The sequence below is a fragment of the Camponotus floridanus genome, unplaced genomic scaffold (assembly GCF_003227725.1).
Source record: "Camponotus floridanus strain SB8 unplaced genomic scaffold, Cflo_v7.5 scaffold77, whole genome shotgun sequence".
Taxonomy (NCBI): domain Eukaryota; kingdom Metazoa; phylum Arthropoda; class Insecta; order Hymenoptera; family Formicidae; genus Camponotus; species Camponotus floridanus.
The window spans coordinates 770,182-796,647 of record NW_020229846.1 but is presented as its reverse complement, the minus strand read 5'-3'; the positions used below and the strand labels follow the sequence as shown (position 1 = coordinate 796,647).

The 26,466-nt window shown below is 34.3% G+C and overlaps 1 protein-coding gene across 3 annotated transcripts in view; it reads left to right on the top strand.

Moving 5' to 3' along the window:
* Positions 1-26,466, top strand: part of LOC105251103 (kazrin) — a 184,548-nt gene that overhangs the window by 115,488 nt on the left and 42,594 nt on the right. Inside the window, exon 3 of one of the 3 annotated variants that reach the window (XM_025414126.1) lies at positions 4,221-4,314. The exons of the other annotated variants lie outside the window; for them this stretch is intronic. Within the exon in view, the coding sequence (XP_025269911.1) occupies positions 4,221-4,314 (94 nt within the window). The remainder of the gene's footprint in view (positions 1-4,220; positions 4,315-26,466) is intronic. 3 annotated transcript variants of the gene reach the window in all.

Genomic DNA, 26,466 nt, shown 5'->3' with positions numbered 1-26,466 from the left:
GAAAAATTGCTTACCTTTTATCCCTCCGACGGTACAAACAGCTCTTATGCGTGCGTCACAATCGCCTTTGAGTCAGACATCGGGACATGTCGCGTTTTCAATCGCGTCTCCGACTCTACCCAAAAGATGATCAATCGGCCGCCGAGCAATATCTGGCGGAAGGAGAATTTCCAGTCGACGTTTCAAGGCGAAATCGCCCCATTATGCGATTCGCGTTTGAATTTCGATCTCCTGCGCGTATCCACGCAAGAAAAGAGACTAACAGAAGCAAAGAGAGAAAGAGAGAGAGAGAGAGAGAGAGAGAGATGAACTGCGGAAGGCGAACCCAAGGGGATGAGGGAACCCCTATAGTCGCAGGACACATAGAAAAGGAGAAACGTGACGAGGCATATGAATCGGGCATATGTAATGTCGCCTAAACGTGCATCGTGGAACGGATACGCTGACGGAGCCGGTAACAAAGTTTCCCAGCTGCTGTATACGATCGATACGCGCCGCGATATCTCAGAGTTGAAACTCCGGCTTCGTTGGTTGCGTCGCCGGAAACCTTGGCGAGGCCGGGCAAAAGTTTACGAGAACGATACGGCTTTCCTTGTCCGAAACGCGCGCGTCGCGAACTCTCCTCGGAAGTATGTCTGCTCTGTAAAATTTCCAACTTTAAATATATATCTCCCTCGTTTTATTTTTGATAAGTTTGAGTAACATAAACTCGGGACAGCGGGTGTGTCACGCGTCGAAATATCGACGGTCGTCTCGGGGGTCTCGTGAGAGTCGTCAAAGTTGCGTGCAGTACCCGGTGGCAGCGTGGTCGATCGTATCGATCGGGGAAACGCTCGACCGGGCGAGAAAAATTGGAGGAAAAAAAAACGCAAGTGTGAACGAGAGGCAGAGGAGAAGGACGGAAAGGAGAAGTATGCGCTCGACGATGTCGAGAGTAATAAGGACATTCCCGAGGGACGACCTTGCGCGCGTATGTGGCGTGGCCGTCCTCGCGGGTAAAAAAAAGAAAATACGATGCCTGTATAATGAGAGCGTATCTACGCAAATGACGAGGGACGAGAAAAGAAATACGACTACTCAACGAATGGAATCTTTGACGCTTAGATTTTACGCACGACACGTACGGCAACGTTGTCGTAGAGCCGTCTTGTTGATTTGATTCATATGGAAATGCACGGTAGGAGAGGTGCAATAGCCCAGTATGTCACTTAATCCTCGCAATCTATCATTTCCTATTCTTGAACGCACTCCTTGACTAATTGATTCCTCTCATTATTTTGTATATAAAAGTATTAAAACAAGATAATCGAAAAATGAATATTTTACTAGATATATTACGATATTGTAAAATTAAGAAATGATTTCAAGTCTTATAACTCGGAAAGTACTTAATGAAAACTAACTTAATTAGTGTTTTGGAAAGCTCTCGAGATAAGCTACAAGAGTGTGCAAAAATATATAGGGTGTTCTATTTAAAAAAATTGAAATGACCTTTATGTGACCTTCAAATGACTCTTCAAGGTCAAACTAATGGTACCATATTATGGCCTCCTCGAAATCATACAACTTTTTCTGTAGAACGTATTATTCGGGAGATATTTGAGGTCGTCATTTTAAAATGGGACATCCTGTATGTGTATATATATATATATATATATATATATATATATATATATATATATATATACAGGAGGGATATACGAGGGTGGTTTGAAAAGTCCGTGCAAAAATGAAAACTACTTAATTTTTCGGGATAAACCTTTTTTATTTTTCAATGTAGTCTCCTTTTAGACTAACATTCTTTGTCCAATACTGCTTCAGTTGATTCCTTCCGAAAAATAAAATTGGTAACCCTGCAAAATAGGCATTCGTTTCCGCAATCACCTCCTCGTTTGAATAAAATTTCCTTTCCGCCAGCCATTTCTTCATAGTAGGGAACAAATAGTAATCCGAGGTAGCCAAATCTGAAGAATAGGGGAGATGTGGAATAAGTTGGAACCTTAACTCCATCAATTTTGCGGCAAAATTCTCTTTCATCCATTTTTTTGGAAATCACTCGACTTCCTCAATTCAAACGAACGCCAAACACAGAGAAATAGATCGATCTGATTGAAACTTGGTGTATGTTCTTCCAAGAGATGAACTATTCCAAGAGATGATCTACTAACTGAAAATAACTTCGATACACAGTGGTGCCATCTTTCTGACTCTGCACTTTTCAAACCACCTTCGTATTTTATCGATAATACAATGAAAAAGGGAAAAGAGTCTTTATGTGTGCTAAATATTAAATTTTAAAAATTTAAATTAATATATATATATATATATATATATATATATATATCCATTTTTTCACATATGCATTAATTAAAATTTGTAAAATTATATATATATATATATGTATACACACAGTTATGTAAAATATACAGAGTGGGGAAAAAGTATGGAAGCAAACAATTATTTCCGAAACTATTCATTTTTCGACAAAATGTCTTAGACATAATTTTTATGGTATGAAAAGATGTATTATGTGGCATAGACGGCATGACCTTGAAATGACCCTTACGAGCTGCATACAAATAACGTAAAAAATTTCAAATGGAACTCGTCAGTTTTTGTTACAGATTCTTGTAGCTGATGTCGAAACGTTTACAAAACACTGCATATGAGCCCCATTCCCTTAAAAACACTCCCAGTTACGAAACAATTGTGATACAAACAATTTGTATGCACATTGACATTGTTTACTGATTTCGCATCATGACGTTCAGTTGCGTCCACTAATAACATGTAATTGTACCTGTTGTCATATGATACACTGTCTATGAGTATTCATAGAATTTTTTTGATTTCTTGATCATCGCTACCTTATTTATTATTATCATTTATTTTATCCTTAAAAAAGTAGTGTCAATTGGCATACAAGTTTCGGATATTGTGTTTTGAAAATTTGCTATTTTTGTCGTTTTCTATCATAGGAATTGTTACTGATTTTCATTTCTGTAATTTCAAATGTTATTTTCACGATGGCCCGATTAACAGAACGAGAGCGAATATCGCTGTTGATGATGCGTGGTTGGGGTGAGAATGAAAGAACTCACGATGAAGTTACAGTTTTGTTTAATGAAACTTTTCGAATCGGACAACCGGGCATAGTAAGATCTACCGTTGCTAAGACAATTCAACGATTTAATGAAACAGGTTCCGTAAAGGATAAGTAAGGAAGGTCAGCCAAAAGTAGGAAGGCCAGCTTCTGTAACAAATGATGATAAAGCGGTAGAAGTATTGCAGAGTTTCATCGAAAATCCGCATACATCAACACGCAAAGCTGCAGGTTATAACGAGATCGATAAAAAATCAGTTGCGAAGATTCTAAAAAAAAATAAATTTCACCCTTACAAAATGACTTTTGTGCAGGAATTAGCCGAAGATGATTTTGATCGACGACTTGAATTTTGTGAAACAATGTTGGCAAAATTTGAGACGGATGACTTGCATAAGAAAATAGTTTTTTCAGACGAAGCCACTTTTGAAATAACCGGAAGTGTGAATAGGCACAATTGTAGATATTGGAGTGACGAAAACCCCCATTGGATACACGAAAAACACACACAGCATCGTGACAAAATCAACGTATGGGCTGGAATAATAAATAACCAAATCATCGGACCTTGTCTATTTTCAATTTCGTCGATACGAATTATCACAATTGTTTCGTAACTGGGAGTGTTTTTAAGGGAATAGGGCTCATATGCAGTGTTTTGTAAACGTTTCGACATCAGCTACAAGAATCTGTAACAAAAACTGACGAGTTCCATTTGAAATTTTTTACGTTATTTGTATGCAGCTCGTAAGGGTCATTTCAAGGTTATGCCGTCTATGCCACATAATACATCTTTTCATACCATAAAAATTATGTCTAACAATAAGACATTTTGTCGAAAAATGAATAGTTTCGGAAATAATTGTTTGCTTCCATACTTTTTCCCCACCCTGTATATATTAAATTTCTTATAAATATTTGACATGGTATGAAATACTAAAACGTGCTATTGCTTGGAAAATATTGGTGATTATTAATAGGAACATTAAATATTCGAAAACTACATAATGTGAAATGTATAATCGCGTATCTCTTTTGCGTTATTATCTTTAATAATTAATGTTGAACGTCACGCTGAAAACTAAAATGCATTAAGAGCCATTGCACATAATCACAGATATCGTGCACACAAATGGCAACTGCAACGAGAGCGCGGTAGAGGAGAGGCAGCGAGTGAAAGAAACCATGAGGATTCATCAAGAGAAGAGAAGGTAGACATCATTTAGCGGCTGAACAAACATCACCACAAAATGACAAAGAGGGATGAAATGACGACAAAAAGATAAGAGAGCTAACCGATTTCGTATGTGTGTGTGTTTTTTTATTCCCATCTCAGCTTTATCTCGAGTGCAGCAAATGCGGAAAGTAGCTTTTTTATTTTTTTTTTTAACGAAATATTTCGCCTTCATCTATAAAATGTAAAATAAAGAGAAGAATGTTAAATGAAAATATATAATTTTTCTTTGTAGATTTAAAGGTTAATGAATGAAATATTTTTCACTCTGTTATATTATTTTTCATAATAGCTATATAATCTACTTGGAATATTAAAATATTTGTTTAATAATCCAAATATTTAAAATTGTAACTTTTGCTCAAAATATTTATTTTTTTATGTCAAATCATTAAATATATAATAAAAGAATGAGGATAATCAGCGATGAAATATTTTTATTATAAATTGCGCGAATTAATCAGGCTCCATAAAGAAATCAGCAAATGACAATATGGCAACGATTACTATGGAAAAAGAATCACCTTGGAAAAGTAATGAACAGTCTCAGTCTTTGTGCTCGCAAAGTGGACATTACATCAAGTGAAACGCGATTTTTTATTACTCGAGAGTCACAGATTTTACGAGAGAGATCGTGAGTGTCGCTTGATCCGACAATCTTTATGTCCGGAAATAAGATCCTTTGCTCGTATGATTTAATGGGTGATGTATATTGCACATAGTAAAATGTATATCACACATAGTAAAATAAAAAATTAAGAAACTTCGATGTTATATAGCAGCGAAACGCTCTAAAAATTGTATTGAAAGAGAAAGAGAGAAAATATTTTATTTCTATTTTAAATTATTTTTTTATTTATTTAAAATTTATTTACGTTCAACATGAAGGAGTCAGAATCGATAATATTTCCTTTCAAAGATGGAAGCTTCTCACGCGTTATTAATACAGTTAGTTGCACGGTACATATTAGACAACTTGTTTGTTTGATCAAGAATATCTTTCGTCTCTGGACGCCCGAAATTCGATATACATGCCTCTCTTGTCATAACTTGAACGAACTTAAAGTGTTTGCCTAGATGAGAGAGAGAGAGAGAGAAAATGGAGTTTGCGTTGTATGCAAAAGCAAATCTGGAGCAAGACCGAATGATTCGCGGTGTGATACTGCATTCATAACAAGATTTTGGAATCATATACCAAAGCCTACATTTTACATTTTTTATTTTTATTTATAATATTTACGACTGTATAAAACTTATGAAATAATTTATTCATATCATATAATTCAATATATTTACATAGCGCGCTCTTTTCGCTATATTTATCATTTATATCCTCCCGTAACGAAGTTATTATGCATAGAAAAACTAAACGTATGTAGAGTGCATTTTTCGGTTGCTCGCAATTTGCGAAGGACCCGGCACATTTTTACGAGGGAAATATTTACGAGGCGTTTGGATTAGTACGAAATGTCCACGCGAAAGCCGGGCGATGTAAAAATTTCGTTTACATGACAGCCGCGAAACGCGCGAGAGTTGGGAAGTTGAAAAAGTGCACTCGAGATAAAATCAACGTTATGTAGATATGTGAAGGAACGCAAGAATTATATAACATTTTCATTGTTAATTTATATTATTTATTATATTATTACACACATTAATTCATTATTAATTTATATTATTAATTATACATATTCATCGAACATTTTTTTCACACTAGAATCGTCAAATTAAGAGCTTATTACAGTTATTAAACGCCTTTTTTATACTTTAATAACAGTTTTATTATTCAACTATAATTGAAATTTTCTCTTAATTAATAAACGATGAGAGTAATATGATTAATTACGAGCAATAATACACGTCGAGAATGCATATAGAATTTTATATGCTCGAACTTTTATGTTCGATATTTTCCAATTATTCACGGCTTTTTAAATTAATCTTTATTAAAATATTAGTTATTTAAAGCTTCGAGTTTTCTTTGCGTTACATATCATCGTCATGTTGTATATACAGGGTGGCCGCGAACGTTCCAGCCAGACTTTAAGATCTTATAGGAAATTTAATTCTGAACAAAAAATGTCCTATAAACATGGGTCGAAAAATGCTTCCTTAAGAAGTTATCGCTCAAAAACCTCTGATGAAGGAAGAGCAAAAAGTGAAAAGAAAATGAAACTAAATAAATTTCTTGAAAAAAAACGATAAAAATAAAAAATAAAAATTTTTTTCTTTTATGAAAATAAATTAATTTTTTTTTAAACTAATATTTTAGTAATAGCACGTAATAGTAGAAAATGAATAAAGACGTTTTTCAAGAAATTTATTTAGTTTTATTTTCTTTTTATTTCATTTTTTTTTTCACCTTTTGCTCTTTCTTCATGAGAGATTTTTGAGCGATAACTTCTTAAGGAAGCATTTTTCGACCCATGTTTATAAGAAATTTTTTGTTCAGAATTAAATTTCCTATAAGATCTCAAAGTTTGGCTGAAACATTCGGGGCCACCCTGTATTCGACATGAATAAAAAACAGCGGAGCGGAGGATGCCTAGTCGATCACGCTTGTGAAAGTCACGATAATTCTTTACACGAGCGTGAATGGCCGCAACAACGTATTCGCGCGCACCGCGTGTTGTTTTCATGAGCACGGATCATGTATTTCACGTGCCCTAACAGTAACCGTAATGGATTAACCCCCTTTAACTCGCGCGTCACTCCTGCCATTGCGCTTCCACTCCAATTCTCTTTGGCTGGCGGGGGAGATGAAAGAAACTGTCGCCCGTCAGCTACTTTCAAGCCGGCCTGTCCGTTTGTTTTTCTGTTTTTTCTCCTCTTTTTTTGTTTTGTATTCTTTTTTTTCTGGAAAAATAGCAACGGGATACGGTTAAAGAGCTTACACGAAGTTGCGTAAACCGATTTGACAGCGACATGCTGCTATTTCCTATCCATCGACGTTTTTTCCTCCACAGCTATTGCACAATGCATTTCGATGGATGAACCATTTCGAATCGAACCAAATAATGTGAAGCAATAAGTCAAACGATTCGATAGCGGTTTTACGATAATGTGTCAAATGCGCCGAAAACAATTTTATGTAGCTTTTATCATCGCGATTGCTCGTGCAAACGATTATTTCGGGATCGATTTCTCTGAGAATGTTTCGCAATTAATTTTGCACCAGAGAACACGCAATCGGAATATTTTAATATTATGCAGAAAAATATATGACAGGTACATTGGCGAGAAAAATATTTAACTGCTTTAGAAGCATATTCAACATATTGCATAAAAGAGGATATTAACGATTTTTTCTCTCTTCGATAAAGCATTTAACAAAATTCATATAGAGAATGGAAAGATATTAACGTTATATAATTACTTGTGAAAAATATTGACGTTTCAAAAATAATAGATTTTTAATTTAGCGTCAAAATTTTGTAGATATGAATATTGAAAATTCAATATAACGGAAATATAGAGGCAATTCGCAGGGATTCAAGTGACATCGGCAGTAATTAAAATTGCATTTCTTTCAATTTCGTTTCGCTAGAGAAGGGGAACCCAGGAAACCAGGTCACGAAAAATCCATCTGGCATGCTCAGCCTTCTTTTTCTCTCATTCTTCTGCAATCCTACCAACCGTGAGATATGGAATTTCGTTATGCGGAACTGCGCGGATAATATTTAAACCGACCGTGCATACGCAGCTGATTAACTTTTTAATTGCGTCGCTTAATTCGGCTGTAATATCGCGTGGCACGATATTATAAAATTGTTTCCAAGAGGGAGAGAGAGGAGAAACTCCATCTGTCATTGAATCGAAATGTGAAATAATATTTAAATCTAATATATAAAGCGTAAAAATACGCGACACTTTCATATATTTCGCGTACATTTAAAATTTTGCATTTGCAATCTATTTATCATCGTTTCAAACGCGATAAATATCGTTTATGGTAATTCTTATCAATAAAATTATTTAAACAAGCGTTTTAACAAAAGTTTTAATAGAAAAGTTTTAATAAAAAAAGTTTTTTCTTTAATAATAAAATAATTAGTTATCATGTAAAAAATTAAGAATACATTATTATACGTTAATATAATATATATCAAAGTGATAAGAGTTTTTTTTGCTTACATTTATTCTAAATTTATTAATTTTTTACTTCATTGTATCATGTTGTGATTTAGATTAAATTCGAATGAAAAAACAACTTTGCGGATTAACAAATATACCGAAATTCTCTTTTCTATTGCACTATTCTCGGAATAGTTTATCTTGTCTGTGTGAACGCAACATTCGGTTGATATCGAATATTTCTCCGTTAAATCGATATTGCCAAAACCAGAAACCACCAGGGAAACGAAATATCTCATCTGTTTTAGATATCCAGTAGCAGATTTCAGAATGAAAAATCGTGTATGTAAATGTAATCGTGTTGATCTTACGAAAAAAACGCATATATACACTTTCTCAATGTTCTTCTTTTCGTAGGAAAATATTACTTACGTTTGAGAAATTTGCTGATTCGCTTGCAAAATTAAACTCAATATATGTGTGTACAAAATATCAGACACTGAGAAAAAATCTGGTTGCATTAATTAAAATTCTGGTAGATTCAACCAGTATGTCTGTTGGAAAATGAACGAACCAGAATTCTTGTTAGGAATTACCAGATGAATCTGATTAATTTCTTCCTGTTAATTTCTTCCTGAAAATTTACCAAATTTTCTGGTTAGGTTAGGTTAGGTTAGATAAGGTATAATACTAAACTTAACTTTAATAATACTAAACTTCCCAGCACCAAGTCGTCTAAAATTTTTTCCATCTAATCTCAAAAGTCTGTTTAATATTTTGAATTCCAACAAGATTATTGGATAAATTCAATCCAGATTATTGAATAAATTATTTTAAATTCAGTTTGTTAGAAATTAAACTGATAAACAGTGATGCAAGAAGAGGATACAGCTCAAACACACACAATCAGAGAGCCAGCGTCCTCTTTTTGGTACTATTGCTCGTAAGAGAAAAAAATATACTTTGGATTTAATGTTAATACTAGTTCTTTATATACATTTCATGACAAATATTGAATAAGAGTTAAGTTAAGAGTGGCTTGCCGCCTAGCGGCAAGCAAAGAAATTAATGTAACAAGAAATTTTATAGATCCAACCAGAAAATACTAACCAAATCCTTATAGTAAAATCTATTAAACGTTCTAGTTATAAAAAATCGAGTCTTATCATGATAACTAGAAATTCTTGTTTGATTTAACTAACCTAACCTAACCAAAATGCCTTCAATCATATACGTCTTGTTGGTACAATAAAACGATTTTTCTCAGTGCACGAACTCCAATTTAGTCGAAAATTTTCAAGATCTTAACAATTTTCTCGATTACATTAACGTTCTCTTGAAAAACGGTAGAGACAAATCATATTATAGACCACGCTATGAGCCCATTCCTGCGTAGATCCTTTCATCATTTCGCGTTATTCTCGAGACTCGTTTCAAAATTTGTCGCGAGTTCGTAATTTTCCTCGCGTATAGTCTGCCGGTTGACATTTTCCTTAATATTTTTTTTACCTCCGCGTTTATACGAAATTCCCGTCCACTTCCGCGAGCTCTGCGGACGAGTAGGAAATTGCCTTTCCCCTTTTTATCGGGCCTCATACTTGGCTGCCGCCGACTGGCGGAGCGGTTAAGCCGGTCGATTTGTGCGCCCGGCGTTCTCCGTATTTGCATTTGAAGCGCGCCTTGCGGACCTCGTCCACGACAAAGCGGTGGAATTGGCTATTTAGTCCGCGCCCGCGCGATCCTCAAAAGACCAAGGGCTTCCGGAGCCTCCTTTCTCCCGCGCCCTGCCTGGTAGCTCGGTCCCTTGAACTAGTTTGCAAATGAGTATCATGACGCGCGACATGATGGAAACCATCCGTCATCGGATTCTGAAGACTGAGAGAAAATTTACGCTAATGACATTTTATCAGAATTATGACAAAAAATTATTTCATTGCGCGCGATTTTAATACACAAAAGTTAACTGGATTCATCAACATTAAGAGATTAAGAAAGATTTTGTTAATTTCTTTATATTTTTAGATTTATTTCTTTAGATTATATTTCTTTATATCTGTAGATTTTGTTAATTTCTGTTATATCAATATAGCACAATTATATTTTTAGTTTATTTGTAAAACATTTTAATGAAATACATAAATTTATTTAGCAAAAGGATTGTAGCGATCACTCATCATCAAAATTTTTCGCTTCGAGATTATTCATAAAATTACTGTGCGAATTGTTTTATGTTATGCATTACAGGTGGATGCATTATTAGCACGTAAACTGGATACTCGGGACAAATATTTTTACTGTAAAATACATGAGCGTATACTGGCATGAAAAGCTTATGAATTGCCAACGTGTTATTTTGATATTTTTCATTGCTGTATCTTATATAAAAACGAGAAAATAGAAGCGCGGAAATTATTTTTTCTTCTCGTAGTTGAATATTTCATGACGAACGACATTTTTTTCCTGCAAAGCGAATCCGGAAAACAAATTTATCCGAATCGCGAAGGCGGAAATATGAACCACCACATCGAGATGCGTATATGTATGTATGTATAACACATATTTGAAAAAAGTATTAAAATTAATTATTTTAAAGAATTAATTATCAAAAAATAAGGCACATTTATATACATATATTTTCTTAAACAAACTTGCATAAAGTTTTATTATATTTTTTTATACAGATTATATTAATAATTATGTGCACTGAGAAAAAAATCTGGTTGCATTAATTAGAATTCTGGTAGATTCAACCAATATGTCTGTTGGAAAATGGACGAACCATAATTCTTGTTAGGAATTACCAGATGAATCCGATTAATTTCTTCCTGTTAAATTTACCAAATTTTCTGATTAATAATACTAAATTCCCCAGCACCAAGTCGTCTAAAATTTGTTCTAATCTCAAAAGTCTTAATATTTTGAATTCCAACAAGATTATTGAATAAATTCAATTCAGATTATTGAATAAATTATTTTAAATTCAGTTTGTTAGAAATTAAACTGATAAAGAGTGATGCAAGAAGAGGATGCAGCTCAAACACAATCACAGAGCGTCTTCTTTCTGGCACTATCTAGCGTCTTCTTTCTGGCACTACTACTCGTAAGAGAAAGAAAATATATTTTGGATTTAATGTTAATACTAGTTCTTTATATACATTTCATGGCAAATATTGAATACGAGTTAAGTTAAGAGTGGCTTGCCGCTTAGCGACAAGCAAAGAAATTAATGTAACAAGAAATTTTATAGATCCAATAGAAAATACTAACCAAATCCTAAGAGTAAAATCTATTAAACGTTTTAGTTATAAAAAATCGAGTCTTGATAACTTGAAATTGATAACTCATGATAACTAGAAATTTTTGTTTGGTTTAATCAAAATGCCTTCAATCATATACGTCTTGTTGATACAATCAAACGATTTTTCTCAGTGTGTGTGTGTGTATTAAAATACGAACGTTGCTATTTTCGTTAATTGTGTTAAAATATTGAATCGAGCATTGGGAATTATTAATCGACGATTAGTGCCACGGTAGATCCTAGTGCAATGAACCTCTTCGGAATGTGACAGATGGATACAAGCTTAGCATGCCAGAATAATGCATTTACGCTATAATTATCACAAACGACGAAATACGTTGTGACATTCTCCCTCTTTCTCTCTCTTTTTCGCTCTTTCTCTTTATCTTTTATACGCTGTTATTTATACAAAAATATATTAAAATATAACTGATAGTAAAACGTAAATGGCCTTTTAATATGACCCTCAAAATTTACATTAATTATTTCAAATCATCATCTTGAAGTAAAAAAAATTACAAAACTCTCCAACAAAATTTTCGTTAAAAGAGACGCATGAAACGAGGCGATAAAGAGATGGTATATGTAGCAATCTGTGCATATTTTGAAAATTATTTTATTTAATATAGCACTAGTGCGAAGAGGAAACTGTGTGAAGAGCATCGTAACAGTTTTGTAACCCAAGTTTCGTAAACAGTTACGAGACGACAGTAACGAGACGAGGCGGTAATCGTTTTTGAGAATTACACGAGGCTCGCCGAGAGAGCGTTCTCGGATGTGAACACGCGATTAAATGAGACCTGAACTTCAGACATAAACAGTTACGTAAGTCGCATAAGCACCATGTTTAATGTAAGCTTACAATGCATCCGCGCGCATCGTTATATCTACAATTAGTCGCGTTAACTCGGCGCAACAATAACTGATGAGACGTGTCTCGAAACCGCAGGGCACTTTGTTGCACACGTTTATTATACTCGCTGTGATTACTTGTAACTTATTGTGTGTATGCAACACCGTAATAACGGTAAGACGCCGCCTCTTCTCGAAGTAGGGCGGATTGCCATACTCGAGCACATCTCGCGGAATACTTCGTATATTAATATAACACGGGGAGAATTTCAACGCTCTCTATTCTAAAGAAAATGAAATCAACTCTAATACGTATTACTCCATTGGCTAAATACACGTTATGATATTTCACGCAAGACTGAGAGAAATAAATTAAGATTAGAGATAGAGAAGCAGAAACAGGTCTTCGATCGCGACGTTTGAATTTTCTATTTTAAGAGAATCCCTCAAGCGTACTTTTTTACCGACGAAAATACCGTAATTTTCGGAAGTGTGTCATTTTTTATTGCCTATATAGAATTAAAAATCCTTCTCCAGAATTGAAGTATACACGCAAATGGACACGTGAAAACTCTATACAGTATAAGATTTTATATTAAAAAAGAAAATAAGGAAATAAAATTACATTTTTATTTATCGACTTCTTAAATCAACATGGCGTCATAGCTGTCAACTTGTACAAATATTAGCTTCTTATAAAATTCTTATAGCTCTTATGCGTAAACCAGTAGTTTCCACGATTGTGTACTGCACCGTAGAACATTGTCAAATTATAAAAACTGAATTTAATTGCCTAATTAATAAATAGCATTCTTCCGAAAATTTCAATCCGTATATACCTAAAATATCGGTAAAGTAGAGTGAAAAAAGCAATATATCTTCTTTATAAATAATGTGATAGAGAGAGATACGGGATGAGGATTAGATGAGGGCGCTGTAATCGTGTAAGAGTTCACCGTTCAGTGAGGGAACGTCCCCTTAAGCCGACTGTAATCGTGAACTATACCGTTCTACGATTTCCTTTTTCGGAGACGAAAGTACTCCGATGCTCATACAGGAGTGAAAACAGGTTTGACTCGGATGCTGCGAGTTTGGCCCACATTAGAAACCTGAAACGACGTGGCGGGGAAACACCCGCGATGCGGGTGTCATTTTAAATGGCAGCACGTGCCGCGTGTCCTTTCACTCGAGTGGCCATCCCTCCTCGAAAGTGCATTTCTTTTTTTCCTCAAAACGCCGAAAAAAATAACATCGAACTAAGAATTATCATCCTTATCGTCCAATTAGCGTCCAATTTATCCGATTTAATGCAATTAATTCGATTAATATTCGTGTCTCATTGACATCCGCGATTTGTTCATAGCATTTCATGGGATTCCTGGGATTCGCGGAATGATGTACGACTCTAATATATGTTTCATATCACTTGCGGCCTTGTTGATTTAATATTCATCCTCCTTAATATTTATTCCGTTTTGCTCATTAATAATAAAACGTTGTTACATGTGTATCGCATGATTATTCCATGAAGCGGATATACGTTTGATAGCACTCGGTATGTACGAATACAAATATCCCGTGTAACGAGAGGAATCCCACACATGCGTTGCTCGATGAAGCCATTACGTCTGAAAATATGTAAAGTGATTCTCGAGCGAAAAGAATTCGATTAATGCTATCGACAGCATTCGGCGCGTTAACAAATAGCAAGCATTATTCAGAATATGAAATTTTATCCGCAGCTTTAATTACGATATTTCTCTTTCTAGTACAAAATCATTGATCGATATAATTTTCTTCTTTATATTATTTCTTTTATTTAAAAAATTTAATTCTAGCGCATTTTTTTTCAAGAGACTTTCTTTTCAGAAAATTCTCCGAACCTGTTTCTATATTTATTGAAAGAAAAAAAACTGTACACACTGAGAAAAATCGTTTGATTGCACCAACAAGACGTATATGATTGAAGGCATTTTGATTAAATCAAACAAGAATTTCTTATCATAATAAAACTCGATTTTTTATAACTAGAATGTTTAATAGATTTTACTATAAGGATTTGGTTAGTATTTTCTAGTTGGATCTATAAAATTTCTTTACATTAATTTCTTTACTTGTCGCTAGGCAAAGCCACTCTTAACTTAACTCGTATTCAATATTTGGCATGAAATGTATATAAAGAACTAGTATTAACATTAAATCCAAAATATATTTTTTTTCTCTTACGTATAGTAGTGCCAGAAAGAGGACGCTAGCTCTCTGATTGTGTGTGTTTGAGCTGCATCCTCTTCTTGCACTGTTTCACTGTTTATCTGTTTAATTTCTAACAAACTGAACTTAAAATAATTTATTCAATATTCTGGATTGAATTTATGCAATAATCGTGTTGGAATTCAAAATATTAAACAGAGATTTGAGATTAGATGGAAAAAATTTTAGACGACTTGGTGCTGGGGAGTTTAGTATTATTAACCAGAAAATTTGGTAAATTTAACAGGAAGAAATCAGATTCATCTGGTAATTTTTACAAGAATTCTGGTTCGTCGATTTTTTAACAAATGTACTGGTTGAATCTACCAGAATTCTAATTAATGCAACCAGATTTTTTTCTCAGTCCACGTATAGGGATTTTTTCCTTTTCGATCTTTCAAAGATTCGCTAGAAATTAGATCTCGTTATCGCCCACATTCTTCAATTAAATCCGATTACATCCCTTTATACAGGGTGGCCCCGAACGTTCCAGCCAGATTTTGAGATCTTATAGGAAATTTAATTCTGAACAAAAAATTTTCTATAAACATAGGTCGAGAAATGCTTCCTTAAGAAGTTATCGCTCAACAATCTCTGATAAAGGAAGAGCAAAAGGTGAAAAGAAAATGGAATTAAATACATTTCTTGAAAAAAACGATAAAAATAAAAAATAAAAATCTTTTTCTTTTATAAAAATAAAATAATTTTTTTTTTAACTAACTTTTATTTTATTTTCGTAAAAGAAAAAGATTTTTATTTTTTATTTTTATCATTTTTTTCAAGAAATTTATTTAGTTTCATTTTGTTTTCACTTTTTGCTCTTCCTTCATCAGAGATTTTTGAGCGATAACTTCTTAAAAATGCATTTTTCGACCCATGTTTATAGGAAATTTTTTGTTCAGAATTAAATTTTCTATAAGATCTCAAAGTCTAGCTGGAACGTTCGGGGTCACCCTGTATATTCATCAATGATATCTTGGAACATTTTGCACGCATTGAAAATCGTCCTGTTATCCTGCGGATTGTCGCTGCTCCAGGCGGAAATCGATATCAGCTCTACGTGACTCGAACCGCTGCAATTACAACGACGCGATTCCGCGTCGCGACGCGGATGACGTGCAGAGGTAAAAGCCGACAGAGAGAGAGAGAGAGAGAGAGAGAGAGAGAGAGAGAGAGAGAGAGAGAGAGAGAGAGAAGGGAGGGAGGATAGGAAAGAAAGTGGGGAGAGGGTCGGATTATTTTATCTCCGTACGTCGCGAGACAAATTGTTCCGACGCGATGCAACGAGGTGGCCGGAATTGCAATTTCATAAATTCGAGTGGCGGCTGCCGCTTTCGGTAATGCGCAGCTACTGCATCATTCTGCAGTCTCCTTACGACGTTCCATCTACCTTCCGTTCTATTCTCACTCTATCTCCGCGTCATCCCTTTTTCCTTCTCCCTTTTTCCCTCTCTTTCTCTGTTTGTCTGTCTATCTCGCTTTATCTCTTTTCCTTCATGCTCTACTTTGCTTCGTGGCCTATTCGTCTTACGTTCTCATCATCCGAGAGAGGACAAACTTGATAATTACTACATCTTTGTCGTTTCTGCTCAAACAAATCGAGGAAATTCTCCGAGCGTGTCTGATTATTTTGTTTTCCTGTGTCACTTTTATTCTTTCACAGGACCTCTGTTGAAGTCTGAAAAAATCTCTCTTTCCCTTTCTCAGCAATCTTTACGCTCGACGCGTTTACTTTCGACGCGTTGATGCACGTCGATGCGAGAAAATGCGAGAACTTATCTTATTTTCTTATTTTCTCTACATTTTTGAATGACGCAAAAATTATGAAAATTTTACAGAAAATGTCCATGTTCTGTGAAAATTTCCGCCTAGATCAATAATGAAAATGGAGTTAATAATCATGAATGCAGCACGGCGCTCCTCGTTCATGGAAATTCCATCTCTCTTTCTCTCTCTTTTTCTCGTTCCGCGCCGAGAAAATTCCCACCGGTGTCCACTTTAATTTCTCCATCATCCTTTTCCTTCCTCCAACATCTGCATATCTCTAGAGAGCGTAGAAAAAAAAAGGGTCACTCTCGACGATCTTTTTCGATCCTACTCTACCTCTTTCTCACCATTTACTTCTCCGCGATAAATTCATTCCGCGACGCCTCTTGCGACTGACAGCCTTCATCTTGCTATCTAGCACATACCACATTTCTCATATATAAAAATCCGGCGATCTGCGTCACGAAAAACGTGCTCGTTCTCTCGAAAATGTCTCATGTGAAAAGATTGCGAAGAAATATAAAAAAAAAATATTAACGAGTTTGGGCGTATGAAAGCAAAATAAGTATAAATAATGACAAGAATAGATAATTAATAAGTAAAAAATAATACGACAATAAAATGGATATTAAATGGATAACTAAATGTAATTGATAAATATAAACGTGTATAATATTTTCATATATTATTATTTTTATATATTTTAACATATTAACGAAACTGCTTAGTTCTAAAATACGTAGATAAATAAGTGTGAGTCATTAATGCTTTAGTGAAAATATTTGGAAAGCTTGTAAATATTCCCGCACATATGGGACTAGGGTTATTCGCCTCGCTGCGGGACTCGCCTCGCTTCGTCAGGAATGAATAAGTTGCAACCGCGAAAAATCCGTAGGGAAATAAGCCGAATCGTATCGGCGAGACTACAAATTGTCATTCCGCTCTCGCGCGAGTAAATTCGATTTATCGTGTGCATAAAAAGAAGGTATTTATCGATTCCGCCAATCTCTGATACTATTTCGCGTAGGCGACCATTTGCGCAAGTGACCAAGTAAAAATAGCAAGCGGTATTTCATATATCGAATTAAAAGAATTTATTTTCTAAATAAAGAAGCATTATACACGTCATTCTCAAAATAAGTATTATACACGTCATTCTCAAAATAACCATTTTATTTTATTATAACTGTATTAGAAATTTCAGCAGAAATGACGCGCATCTGAATATCTTTATATATATATATATATATATATATATATATATATATATATATATATACAGGGTGAGGCATCTAAAACAGGCCACCTGAATAACTCCGTTGGTAAGCCGAATATAAAAAAATTGTTCAGACAAAAGTTGTATGGTTTCAAGGGGGACATATGATGGTGTCATTAGTTTAATCTTGAAGAGCCACCCGAAGGTCACGTGAAGGTCAGCTCCAACTTTTTAAATGGGACACCTTATATGCTTTTGCATATTCTTGTAGCTCATCTCAAGAGCTTTCCAAAGCACTACAATTATGTCAGTTTTCATTAAATACTTTCCAAGTTATGAGGCTTGAAATCATTTTTTAATTTTACATAAACCGTAAAATATCTTGTAAAATATTCATTTTTCGATTATTTTACCTTAATACTTTTATGTACAAAATAATGAGAAGAATCAATTGGTGTAAAGAAAACACATAATTGCTTCGAACAAAAAAATGTAATTTGCAATTAACAATGACATTTTTTTGTTCGAAGCAATTATGTGTTTCCTTTACACCAATTGATTCTTCTCATTATTTTGTACATAAAAGTATTAAGGTAAAATAATCGAAAAATGAATATTTTACAAGATATTTTACGGTTTATGTAAAATTAAAAAATGATTTCAAGCCTCATAACTTGGAAAGTATTTAATGAAAACTAACATAATTGTAGTGTTTTGGAAAGCTCTTGAGATGAGCTACAAAAATATGCAAAAGCATATAAGGTGTCCCATTTAAAAAGTTGGAGCTGACCTTCACGTGACCTTCGGGTGGCTCTTCAAGATTAAACTAATGACAACATCATATGTCCCCCTTGAAACCATACAACTTTTGTCTGAACAATTTTTTTGTATTCGGCTTACCAACGGAGTTATTCAGGTGGCCTGTTTTAGATGCCTCACCCTGTATATATATATATATATATATATATATATATATATATATATATATATATATACATACACATACACACACACACACACACACACACACACACACACACACACACACACACACACACATATATATATACAGAGTGTCCCATTTAACTTGAGACATCGAAATATCTCGTAAAGTCTAAAAGATACGAACAAATGTTTCAGACAAAAGTTATATGGTTTCAAAGGGGACATAAGGTGGTGTCATTAGTTTGACCTTGAAGAGCCTCCTGAAGGTCACGTGAAGGTTACCTCCAACTTTTTAAATGGGACACCCTATATGCTTTTGCATATTCTTGTAGCTCATCTCGAGAGCTTTCCAAAACATTATAATTAAGTTAGTTTTCATTAAGTACTTTCCAAGTTATGAGGCTTGAAATCATTTTTTAATTTTACATAAACCGTAAAATATCTTGTAAAATTCATTTTTCGATTATTTTACCTTAATACTTTTATGTACAAAATAATGAGAAAAATCAATTGGTATAAAGAAAACACATAATTGTTTCGAAAAAAATGTAATTTGCAATTAACAATTACATTTTTTTGTTCGAAACAATTATGTGTGACTTTCATGTGATCTTCAGGTGGCTCTTCAAGATCAAACTAATGACACTATCTTATGTCCCCCTTGAAACCATACAACTTTTGTCTGAAACATTTTTTCGTATCTTTTAAACTTTAAGAGATATTTCGATGTCTCAAGTTAAATGGGACACCCTGTATATATATATATATATATATATATATATATATATATATATATATACGGAGTTTTATATATACATATATAAAACTATTATCTTTGTTTCTGCAAATCTTGAAATGTTTCATTTTTTTATTATCTTTCGCGATCGTTTTTCTCCGCTGACTAATTTTTCTTGCTTTAATCCGATTGTCCTTTTATGTTCCGCATCGATGCGACGATCGTTAATTGAACATCTTTCGAGCAAAGTGTAGCATTGGCTCTCTCGACGGGGAAAAGGAGAGCGAGAAAGACCCCATATCGGGTCGACGGTCCGCTGGTAATAACATCGATAGCATCAGCCACTTCGTATCGCCTCGCGTCCATTGGCGAACGAAAATGCGATCTCAAACGAGAGAGACCCATATGCTGGACTGCTCCAGGTACTCGGCTAACTTAGTTGGACAGTATATGGTGTGTGTGCGCGTGATATGGGTAACGCCGACCCTTAAGTACGTTACAGGCAGCACCTATGTTGAACGAACGAGCCACGGTTGACAGCTGTCTGTATCAGGTGGTCTGAAAATCTATCGAGCCATTTCTCTCACATGAACGCTTTGATCAATCTTGTGCTACGTTTTGTCTGAAAAAAATTAACGGGCTATTATTTTATTGTCCACTCAAAGAGGTCTCTTAATTTGTAATATTAATTATCTCGACAAGGTCTTTAAGTAAAAAGCTTTCTCGAGTAAAGCTTAGCTTCACGAAGATACTCGCTCGTTTATGGAATCTTTCGCCGACTATGACGTTCCTTTGTCTTCTTTCATCTCGGGTTTTGTTTTTAAAGTTTGTTCCTTCGTTGTAGCACTCGAATGGAAAACTCGGAGCGAAAGATCGCGAACTTCGTATACCTTTGATGAGAAAGCGAAATACAAAACCCGAAGAGGATCGAGAAGTCGACAAATGGTCTTAATAATTTCCGGAAAATGAGGGAGACGTTAAAGATTTTAATTAACAAACGATCAAGACTTTGGATAATGCAATCCCTCTTTGCAAGAGAGGATACGTAAAGACCATTTGGTATGCAAAATACATTGCGAAGATGTTTCAAAGTGATAACTAGCTGGCACATATCTGAGAGAGTAAAGTATACTTGGAAGGAACTTTTACTCTCCAGCGGAGAGAATAAATCTTGCAGCGAGCGATGCGCCTGTACACCTTGTGCATTTGATTGGACGTTTTAATGGTATGTGCATAGTTAAAGCCGTTGCTATTTTCAATTTTTAGATAGCGCAATTGGATATGCAATGACATTAATATATTAACGTCGGCGAAACAATGCGAAAATTGTAAAGATATACATTGCTTCATTTTTCCTAGAAAAATTTGCATTGAAATGAAAATAAAATGCTTCAACGTGACTGGCATATTAAATTGTAAGCTAATTCCTCGCGTTATTTCAATAAATTTTATACACAATAACAATTGTACATTAAAATTCTTATTATTCAGTGTATATTAAATTTTCGTTATCAATCATTATTGTATGTACTGGGAAAAATTAAGCGAAAAGGTCATATTAATGGCAAATTATTGCTGGCCAAATTATGGAGTCGAAATTTTTAAATTTGATTGCGAAAGACACGCAATTCTCAATCTCATATCCTGTACGTTGTAAATTTACGTGGCATACGAAATGCGTGTGCATAAGTTGAGAATGAGCAGCAGCAGCAGCAGCAGCAGGAGTGATGGGAAGTAGGGGCCGAAGGTTTATGTGCCCGATGAAAAATCGTGGATGCATCGAGTGATGCATATTTCATGCGCTACTTCACGATGAAATGAAAATCCCTCTCTTTCTTCGTCTCGACACGTTGACACCTTGGGACTCCGGACAAATGACGGGGAAGGATTAGGGAAAAAAAGACAAAGTTTCGCGATCATAATTAGCAAGAGAGGGTAAACTCACGAGGGAGTCATCTCTCGTGATTTCTCTCAGCAAAATTCTTAAATTACTTGGATTAAATTTACGATAATATTATCAAGCAGGTCAATATTCCGGAATAACCGAGGGAAATAAAAATCTCGCAAACTCTTCTTATCGTATTTCGGTTCACTTTCAAGACTTATATTAATTCGTTATCGGAAAATTAGACATTATTGCCGGAGGGATAAGTGGATGTTAAGTGACAGTTTCTCTCGTTTTATTATTATTTTTTTCTCATAAACAATGATGAGAAATGAACATTCTTGACACTCCAAATGTCGAGATTTGCAAAGCACCCCGCACCCAATTAATGGAATTTGGTTCCCGGCCAAATTTACTGAAACTGAAAATTTACTGTAGTATGTTATTCATTATGGCCTCCTGATCAAAAGTCTCAATGGACACTCAAGGTCTAAAAATCAATGGTTTTCGAGATACTGAGCTTCAAAACTTCACTTACATACAGTATTATAAAAAGCTAAAAATTGAACTTTTGAAGCTCAGTATCTCGAAAACCATTGAATTTTGAATCTTGTGTCCATTGAGACTTTTGATCAGGAGGTCATAATGAATAACATACTACAATTTCAGCAAATTTGCTCGGGAACCAAATTCCATTGATTGGGTGCGGGGTCCTTTCAATTCTGGAATTTGGCAGCGAGATTCGACTCAACTATTTATTGGACGATACAATGGATCAATATTTCGTAATAGCAAAAGAGGGATAATTCATCGAGGATTGCCGGACCGTTTGTATTCTCACTAGGCCGCTGGATTTTCCGATTGAGAGGCAAGCTGCTGCCGACAGTTCTGAAAATAAACTGATATTCTTTTTCTCTTCCGCCTGTCAACGGTCGCGGCAGGTGTTGCTGCTTGCTTTCCGTTAGCACGTTTCGCTTCTCTTTCGTTCGTACATTCTCACCGCGTGCGACAGAGCATCGGTTCTCACCCGCCGCACGAAAATTACTCATTAAACTCAGCTGTCGGTCTATACGTGAGTTTCTTTAATAAAACAGCTCTATTTCTCGTTGCGTTAATCATGCATCTTGCACGCTAATGCAACCCAGATCTCGTTAATAACTCGATGGGAATATCATGGAATATAAAATTAATCGAAGAATAAGTATCGTTATCCTTCATTAAAGTTAGAAAACAAGTCAGAAACTTTTTATTTTTAATAATTCAAAAAATCTTTCACAGAAAACGTAATTAAGATATAAAAACATACAAAGTATAATGCAAAAAGATTGATGAAATATAAGGAAAACTATACATACTTTTGCGTGTGTGTCATAAAAGTTATACTTACTCTCTAAAAGTGAATCAGTGAAAATATCACTAATTTAAACAGTAAAATAAAATTTCACTGAAAATCAGTGAATATTTTACTGATCTTCAATGGAAACGCTTATTTTTTTGTATTTTATCTTATATCTCACTGATTAGGATCAGTTAAAATAAAATTCACTGTAAAATCAGTAAATTTTACTGTAAAACCAGTAATCGCTAGTTCGTACATTTACTGCTACAATCGCTATCTCTTTCGTATTTAATTTTAGTTATAAGAATTGTATAAAGTTTGCACAGAGCGACATTTAAAATTAGAAGTATTACTTCGATTTAATTTCTGATATAATCTCAATAGAGAGGCTTCAGATATTAAATCGATATTTATAAGCCGGACAAATAAATGTCTGGCGACTTACTTATAAAAATTATTCGTTCGTTATCTATTTAAAATAATAAGTTCAATATGCATGTAATATAAATAAAATAAAATTTTTAATATGATAAATATTTAGTAAATATAAATAAAATTTTAAATTTTATATGAAATAGATAGAGAAATGAATTATAGTTTAATATTACTGACAATAACGAAAAGAATATTACTGATATTGAGAAATATTACTGATTGAAACAGTCAAAATTATTAACTGATTCTTTCAATAAAATATCACTGATTTACAGTGCTGTACTTATAACTGCTGTAACCAGTATTTACTGTTTTTCAGTGATAATATACTGATTCATTTTTAGAGAGTAGATTCCATAAAATGAAGAATGAAGTATCCTTATCTGTTACATTTTCTAAATCTCAAGAGTCAAGTCACAAAAACTTTTTTAATAATTCGTAAATATTTTTCACCATTAAGGGCTAATAAAAAAGAAAAACTGCACTCGTGTCATAAAAAGTCACACATAGATTGCACAAAATTAAGACTGAAGTAGCGTTATACGTTATACCTTCGTTACTTCGAAAGTCAAGTCGCAGAAACTTTTTTTAATAATTCATAAAAATTTTTCATCGCATAGCTAAGAGATAATAAAAACTGTAATGTGGAAATTGAAATATACAGGGCGTTTCAGACCACCCATTTAAAACCCATTAAAAACTAGAAAAGTGGTTATTTCAAAAAAGTAAAAACATTTTCTTTATAAATCGGGTGTGCTCTATCGAATGGTGATATTTTCAACTTCTAGTTCCGGCCGGAAATAGGCGATTCAGACCGGAAGTACATTTTTTTACATGGAACCCCCTATTTTTCATTGCATATTCTTATAGCTTACCTCGAGAGCTTTCCAAAACACTATAATAAATTATTTTTCCATGAAGTACTTTTCGAGTTATGAGACTTGAAATCATTTCTTAATCTTACATAAACCATAAAATATCTTGTAAAATATTCATTTTTCGATTATCCTATCTTAATACTTTTATGTACAAAATAATGAGAGGAATCAATTGGTCTAAAGAAAACACATAGTTGTTTCTAAGAAAAAATATGTAATTTGCAATTAACAATTCCATATTTTTTCTTAAAAACAACTGTATGTTTTCTTTACGCCAATTGATTCCCCTCATTATTTTGTAACTACAAGAACATGCAACGAAAAATAGGATGTTCCATTTTAAAAAATGCACTTGCGGTCTGAATCGCCTATTTCCGGCCGGAAATTGAAAATATCACCATTCGATAGAGCTCATCCGATTTATAAAGAAAATGTTTTTACTTTTTTGAAATAACCACTTCTCTAGTTTTTAAACGGGTGGTACGGGTAGTCTGAAACACCCTGTATATACAAAGAAGACTATTGTATAAAGCTGCAGAAAAAGCTCTACTAAGATACAGTTACCTCCTCGATGCCAGGCGAAAATTGGATTCGCCAAGAGACTTTCCAACAGTTTCGCAGTTTTAGACGACACACTTTTAAAGAAGTTAACGTGAAACGATCCGCCGTTATTGCCGGTAGCAAGATCGTCCAACGGCGTCCCATGATCTCGATTTCATGCGGAAAGATTCGCCCGTCCAATTACCTGCGTGTACGACAAATTGCGCGGTTAATGACCCGATCGTTCATTTAGTTGTACGGCCGCATTCGCGCAGCGATTGTATTCGCCGGAATTGTTTCTCGTGCGCGTCCGCCCTCGAAGCATAATAGAAATTGGTAGAAACATAATATCGTACTTTCCCCCCCCCTCCCATAAACGACAAACGGTCGACGCGACGTAGTTCGCCGTTAGTATTTACATCGGCGTTTGTGCAATGACTCCGGTCGCGCGAATAATCCGGAAACCGTTGGTAGTCGGACATTGTCCGGAATAGTGAGATAACTAAACGAAAATTGTCCGCCGACTAACTTGGTTGTACAATATCGATTCCTCACCGTCGACGAACAATTTCGCGGGCTCCCGCAGATTTATTTCCTTCGAGCGTCAAATAATTCAAAGACGATTATTCGCCAACGCTTGACTTAATTAATCGGGCGACTTTTATTTTAACAGAATTAATGGTCGCGCGCGTAAAAAGTGCAATTGAAATGTTGAATAACTAGAAGGTATTTTAATTAAGAGTAATGTCAAAAAAGACAATTACATCTTTGTGCGAGCTTTTTACGAGAAAAATTATGTAACTGACACGGAGACGAGAGAGAAGGCCATATCGAGATGCCCTCTAGCCAAGTATTGATCCTTCCTGCGGAAACACCATGTGCGGACACTACCGGAGACCCGGTTTAACAGCACTGTGGCAGGGTATATACATTTTACAAGAGAGTAGCGGTGTTTAAACGTCCGTTACTAAAGGAGAAACTACCCTGTCGCGCGACCGGCGGTTTTCGCTCACCGCTCGTTTTCATTCGACAGAAATTTATTGTCACGATTCACGGTTCATGACCGTGAAAAGGGCGTGAACGCGATCGTTTGTCGTTGCGTTCGCATCGAGGGGTGAGGGTGGAGACGCCTCTGGGAACGCAACAAGTCTGTGAGATGCCTTCTTCTTCTCGTTATCCTTTTGTGTCGTTGGAGCTTGGCCAATCATGATCCTCTCGACGACCAGTGTTTGCTGTAGATAATTTCAAAATTATCTAGATAAAGCTAAAGATAAAAATCCGTAAATTTATCTTAGATGAAATAAAGATGATTTTGCTTTTACTTAATCTAGATGAAAGATGAAATGATTATTGCAATAATCTAGATAATTATCTAGATATTTTTGTTTATTTTATAAGACTATAAATATTTGTAAAAAATGTGACGCAGATTATAAATGGGATATTAAAATCATAAACACATATTCTTTCTCTTTTCCTAAAGAATATGTAAATAATAACAAAAAGGTATATAAATGATATGATAAAATATATTATTAATTATATTTATAATATATTTATAATATATTTATAATATATTTATAATATAATAATCAATGTGTAACAATACGTATATTATTTTTATAAAATATACATTAATGCATTGCACAAATTTAAGTAAAATAAGTACAACATAAAGTATATTTGTAATATTATTTTCCAAATAAAAAATATATTTTAGATAGATTTTTAGAAACTTGCCTGGAAAACTCTTTTGCATAATTAAAACGTCATCTTAAACAATTTTTAGATAAGATGACATATATTTTTTATCTAAGATAAAAATAAAGATACTTTGTATTTCTTCATCTAGTTAAAGATAAAGATGATCTATTTATTTATCTAGACAATTATCTAGATAATTTTATCTAGATA